Source organism: Xenopus laevis, chromosome 2S (assembly GCF_017654675.1).
Source record: "Xenopus laevis strain J_2021 chromosome 2S, Xenopus_laevis_v10.1, whole genome shotgun sequence".
In the NCBI taxonomy this organism is placed as follows: domain Eukaryota; kingdom Metazoa; phylum Chordata; class Amphibia; order Anura; family Pipidae; genus Xenopus; species Xenopus laevis.
This window is the reverse complement of record NC_054374.1, coordinates 85,655,635-85,662,011: the sequence shown is the minus strand read 5'-3', so window position 1 is coordinate 85,662,011 and position 6,377 is coordinate 85,655,635. Positions and strand designations below refer to the sequence as shown.

Here is a 6,377-nt window from a genome sequence, read left to right as displayed (position 1 = left end):
CTAAACAGGTATGGATCTGTTGGCCTTCTAAAAAGCTACATTGACTCCCCAGAGCATTTTCCATATCGGCAACAAGTGGACCATGAATTCGGCTCATTATTAGTTCTACTAAATCAGTGCTGTCTCAACTTCTGTAGTACCGAAGGCAGCATTTTTCTGGCCTACATGGAGAAGGGCTGATAATGGAAGCCGGTGTTTACCACTCCCCCTTTTAAACCAGACCCATTTAAACTACACCCATTTTATCTCTAACTTTTAAGATGATTAACGTTGGTAGCACACCAAAAAAAACCAAATGGTTGGTGCTCACTGCAGGGATATCATCACATATACCGTATATACTCGCGTATAAGCCGAGTTTTTCAGCACCCAAAATGTGCTGAAAAACTCAAACTCGGCTTATACGCGGGTCATACCTCTGCTCTTCCCTCTGTCCTTCCCTCTGTCACCTCTGCCCCAGCCGGACTGCCTGTGACTGCCTGTGTCGCCGCCCGGAGCAGGTCCAGGAGCTCCGGGCGGCGCGTCCTTCCCTGCCGGCGTTCGCTTTCAAAATGGCGGCGCCCATGGCCGCCACGTGGGTAGCGGCGCCGGCCGCTACCCACGTGGCGGCCATGGGCGCCGCCATTTTGAAAGCGAACGCCGGCAGGGAAGGACGCGCCGCCCGGAGCTCCTGGACCTGCTCCGGGCGGCGACACAGGCAGTCACAGGCAGTCCGGCTGGGGCAGAGGTGACAGAGGGAAGGACAGAGGGAAGAGCAGAGGTGACAGAGGGAAGGACAGAGGGAAGAGCAGAGGTGACAGAGGGAAGAGCAGCCAGGGTGGGGAGAGCGACAGATGGGGGGGGGAAGTGGCAGAGGGAAGCAAACATGAAATAGGGGTGGCAGAGGGAAGCAAACATGAAATCCGGTCGGCGACACAGTCAGTCACAGACAGTAACAGGTACCTGCCCAGTGTCCCCCAATTGTTGCGGCTGGGTCACATTCACATTTTGAAATCTGACATGGGGCCCCTAGGCTTATACACGAGTCAATACATTTTTCCAGTTTTCTTAGGTAAATTAGGTACCTCGGCTTATACACGGGTCGGCTTATACACGAGTATATACGGTATGTGAAAAATGTTAGTCATACCCTTATATATCCCATACACATACCCGTAAATCCATATGCTCTTTCCTCCCCTGTGAATAAGACTGCACCCCCCAAAACATGATTAAACACCTTAGGGGCACCTAATAACCATTTCCAGATGCTAACAAACCCCCAGAACAAATCCTACTTAGGCTCATGTCCCGCAGGGTACAAAATAGGGCAGCCACAGTATGGCACACCCAAGTAGCATAGCGCAGGCCGTGTATGGCGTACACACTGAATATAGCGCACGCAGCGTATGGCACACACAGGGAACATAGCGCAGGGAGTCTAAGGCACACCCAGGGAGCATAGGGAAGGCACACTCTGGTCATATTGCAGGCAGTGTATGGCACACATGAAGCATAGGGAAGGCAGAATAGAGCAGGATACTGGGAAAGCTATGAGGACTCATAAATGGACAGTTCATACTGTGCTACATACAGTGACAATGCTGGTGTTTGTCAGAGGAATAAACAGGAGAACAATGTGGGCACTTTCAGTCTGGGTCTGAGGTGTGCACAATAGAAGTGTTACAGGTGTGAACAATGAAGGGTGGATTACAGGTGTGAATAATGCAGGAGTTTACAACAGTTGAGGGGTAAATGCTGGGCCAGTTAATCTCAATACTGATACATTTTAAATCTTACGCATGTTAAGGAATCACAGCGAGCAGACTTTTGTGGGGGGAGGGGCACCAGTTGGACAGGCCCTGTACTAGATGTTCCTTGAAGCCCAGTGTTACATTACGATTTCTTTTAGGTTAAATAACTTATTTACTGTCTAGACATGATTGAAACCCTTGCACAATTGAGTATATCCTTGCATTTTATTTGTTTTCTTCATAAAAAAATCATAAGGAAGTATCCTATAGGAGGAATTGTAGTTTTGAGCAATTCAAAGGTGACCAAAGCAATACAGCTATAAATAAAAATGTTATACATTCGGTGTAAAATATGCCAAAAACTAGAACACCTCTATATGATGTAACCTGTTTATTAAATAGCCGATGAGAGTCGAAACATTTATGACATGCTAGTATTCCACCCAAGTAACCATGCACAGCCAGTGCAGTACTAGGATCTCTGGAAGAAAGCCAAACAAATTGCTATGGGAATCATTTAGTCTGTGTCTCTGGTGATGCCTGTCATCAGTTGGTTTACTGTAGTTATGGCTGGCTTTGAGCAAACTGCTTGTAAACTGTATTTTAAATTAACTATACAGTGGAGGGTACAGCTTTAGAAATACATAGGCAACAAGTAGTATTTAATTCCCAGGATTATGCTTTTGATACTTGTACACACCAAAATTGAAGCCATTCAGGACTCGCTACACATGGACCATGCAGTGTCCGTGAACCTCAAGCTAACCAGTTCAGAACAGGACCAGCTCCCACTCGTTCCCCACCTAGACAGGCAGAATCTCTGGGGGGAATTGAATGGAAGGGAGGGCGAATGGGTCTGACCCTCAGCGGCTCCAAGTAAGTCTCCAATCCTTACTTGATACTAAAGTAACAATTACTTACTACCACTGATCCACCGTATGCCTGTGGTTTAGTTACAATATATGTGTATTTTAGGGAACATGGTCCCACACTGCTTCCTGTGATTAGGAGTGAGTTGGTTTTTTGTTTGTAGTTGGCAGCATATATTTACACTTTTATGGAACATAATTATTAAAAGTTAAATCTTAAATTAATAATACACTGTCCTGTTCTGAAGTGGCTAGCTTGAGGTTCACAGACGCTGCATGGTCCATGTGTGGTGAGTCCTTTGTGGCTTCAATTTTGGTGTGTATAATTTGATAGAGATCATATTGAATTTACTTTGGCAGACTCGTATCCTGGTTTATAACTTTTGATTGTTGCTAATACTTTTTATGACCATCTCAGTGGTGAATATACGACTATTGTGATCATTTTAACTAAAGATGCCATAAAAAAAAATGTTCAGTAAGATTTATTTAGAGAATATCATGCATTGGGATACCTCAACTGCAAATGAACCTTAAATATCATGAACATGCTAAGAATTACCTCCACAATATAATCATTCTTTGTGATTTTTACCAATTTTTTTCATATCAATGTTAAAGATGAAGACCAGATTGTGTTGCTTACACTCATACCTGCACATAATTGCTTAGTCAGTCTCTGATATCTATCTTTTTGACATTTACACGTGTGCCTCTTGGGACAAACTTAACACTGTGTTGTAGCTCAGTTGTATCATAGGAAAATGTCATCCCCTGATGCCCCTTTTCAGCATTTGGATAAGACCTGGAGAATATCATTCAGACTTGTACACTGACCGTTTAGAAAGATTATGCAATATTGGCTCTTTATGGCCGCAGGTTAGGGCCAGTTTCATATCTGGTACTAATGGTAATATGTGCATTAGTAACTCATTTACTCCGCATTTGATTCTGCCTACGCACAATGGTGCAGCAGGTGATTTCCTTTCATAAAAAAAATGTCAAATACTACCTACATAATTCATTCTAGCCAATTATTCTGGATACTGTTACCCACCTAGCATAGAGCATGTGAATTTTGGTAAATCCAGTGGTACAGCACTGCATTAAACAAGATGCCCACCTTTTTTGGGTATTTTAAATGTGCCTTATTGTTTTCTTTAATTATATTAGCATTCCTATTCTGCTGATTTCCACTGTGCAACTGAAAATGCTATCTGACACCATATACAGGTCTATTGTGAGGTTCTATTTTTATTGGCATTAATACTAACCTTGTTTACTATTGCTTATCTATTCTGACTTCTTGAGCCACTGCTTGTTTGCTAGAGTAATTAAGCCCCTTTCAAAAGTCAGAAGAAAAGAAATAAAATGTCAAAAGCCATAAAAGTGTAAAATAAAGACCCAAGTTCAAATACTGATGTCTGCACCATTTTAATGTGAACTACTCTTATTTTGGTTTTAAAGGAGATGTCTATGCTACAGCAGTTACAATCCACAGCCACTGATGAAGCTCAAAAGCACTAGGACTGTGGTACGAATAGACTTAAAAACAAGGTTAACCTATAAATTTGTATTGTGTAAAGCTTTTTTTGGACATTTGTGACTTTTAACCAGGTTTAAAATATTTGCAGTATTTATTATAGTCCTATATACCTCTGTGCAAAGAGAGGGGGTGGCAGAAGGCATTGTTGGTAGGTTGGTCCAACCATGTGTCTGTGCCACTATCACTACTTTGTCAGCTCTACACAGCATTCCTATAGACCAGCGGTGTTCTTATTGTTGCCAGCCCTCCACTGCCGAACTAGGGTAATAGTACTTTGGCATGAAAGTAGTTAAGGCAAAATGACAACATAATATAAGTCAATGCATGATTCACCATATGAGCAATGTATGAGTTTCCTGTGACAGTTTCCAGACTGCTGCTCGCTTTTAGACTCCTCCTGCCCAGGGAGGTGCCAGATCAAAGAGTAATCATTGCAGAATGAGAGATTGGGATAGTCCAAGCTGGGGAAGTGCTGATAAATACACATGCAAGTGGTGAGCTGAGCTACAGCTCTAAATTCAAGGAGTAAGCCGTGCCTGGCTGAGAAGAACAGCAGCAATCTCTGATAACTCTGGCATGCTAAACTCTTCACTTGGGAAGTAATATGACAACAGTTTGCCCAGAATCGCACAGAGAAGCACTAAAGATTTTAATTTACTTGTAGAAGATGGACTGGAGATTAGTATGATTGACTAGTAATGCAGAACTGCTGTCTGTATGGACTAATGACACCAAGTTGCTACTGCCTGGAAGTATTAAAAAGGCACAATGATTTTCATAACCCATCAAAATCAGAGAGCTTTGTTCTGACTGTATGGAAATGACTTTACTTCATACTCTGTAGCTGACCAGCATGTATGCTTTACTGCAGATGGCTGTGCATTACTGTATTGTTTAATGGATGAGTAACTTATCTGGTGCTTGCAAAATTCACTTGAAAATGGAAGCTGCTATTCCATCCCTGTTCTTTCTGCTTGTGATTGCTGGTTTGTGCTTGTGCAATGACTACATATCTGAAGAGACCCTACAAACTGCACAGGTAAATATCAGAGGCATACTTTATTTTTCTACCTTATTTATAGCAGGTCAGAATACTCTGAAAAGCTGATTAAAACCCACTGCTGAGTTATTTCCATATTACAGCTTTCCAACCTTCCCTTTATGGCTATTTTAAGAACTACAACCCCCATCATCCATGTTCAAATGGTATGAAAATTGTGTTTCAGTTAGTGTGCAGAATTCCTTTGTAACTGTACATTTCTACTTATCCCAGACAAAACTGCACAAGGACAAGTTTTGTGCAACGAGTAAATGTGGCATATTATAAGACACAACCATTCGCATATACTCAAATGTATGAACATTCCCGTATACACAACCATTGCTAGTTTGGGAAATGCGTTGTCAATATCAGATGTCATGACCTTTTGAGTATTGCATACTCACCCTATTTTTCTCCTGCAAGGACCCCCACTTGCAACAGAAATGTCTCTTCACCCATGTTTTCATGTAAGGCCTTTGGCCTTGTATCCATAAAGGATACAGTTTAAGCAAAATGTATATTTTAGACACAAGGGAATATAGAGCTCATATAGTCATTTATCGAACAGATAATTGTTAACTACTAAAGAATTACAGTATGTTGCAGCCCTATCTAAAAGTATATATGAAAAGTTCTACTTTGGAGCATTGCTAGTTAAAGGAGTTGTTTACCTTTGAGTTAAAGGGGTACTGTCATGGGGAAAAATTTTTTTTCAAAATGAATCAGTTAATAGTGCTGCTCGAGCAGAATTCTGCACTGAAATCCATTTCTCAAAAGAGCAAACAGATTTTTTTATATTCAATTTTGAAATCTGACATGGGGCTAGACATATTGTCAATTTCCCAGCTGCCCCAAGTCATGTGACTTATGCTCTGATAAACTTCAGTCACTCTTTACTGCTGTACTGCAAGTTAGAGCGATATCAACCCCCTCCCTTTCCCCCCCAGCAGCCAAACAAACGAACAATGGGAAGGTAACCAGATAGCAGCTCCCTAACACAAGATAACGGCTGCCTGGTAGATCTAAGAACAACACTCAATAGTAAAAACCCATGTCCCACTGAGACACATTCAGTTACATTGAGAAGGAAAAACAGCAGGCTGCCAGAAAGCATTTCTCTCCTGAAGTGCAGGCACAAGTCACATGACATGGGGCAGCTGGGAAAGTGACAAAATGTCTAGCCCCAT

The 6,377-nt window shown here is 42.0% G+C and overlaps 1 protein-coding gene across 1 annotated transcript in view; it reads left to right on the top strand.

The window, feature by feature from the left end:
* The first annotated feature begins 4,790 nt into the window (after positions 1-4,790).
* Positions 4,791-6,377, top strand: part of mmp28.S (matrix metallopeptidase 28 S homeolog) — a 28,727-nt gene continuing 27,140 nt past the window's right edge. The window contains 1 exon segment of the mRNA NM_001090135.1: positions 4,791-5,187. Coding sequence (NP_001083604.1) covers positions 5,089-5,187 — 99 coding nt within the window. The 5' untranslated portion in view covers positions 4,791-5,088.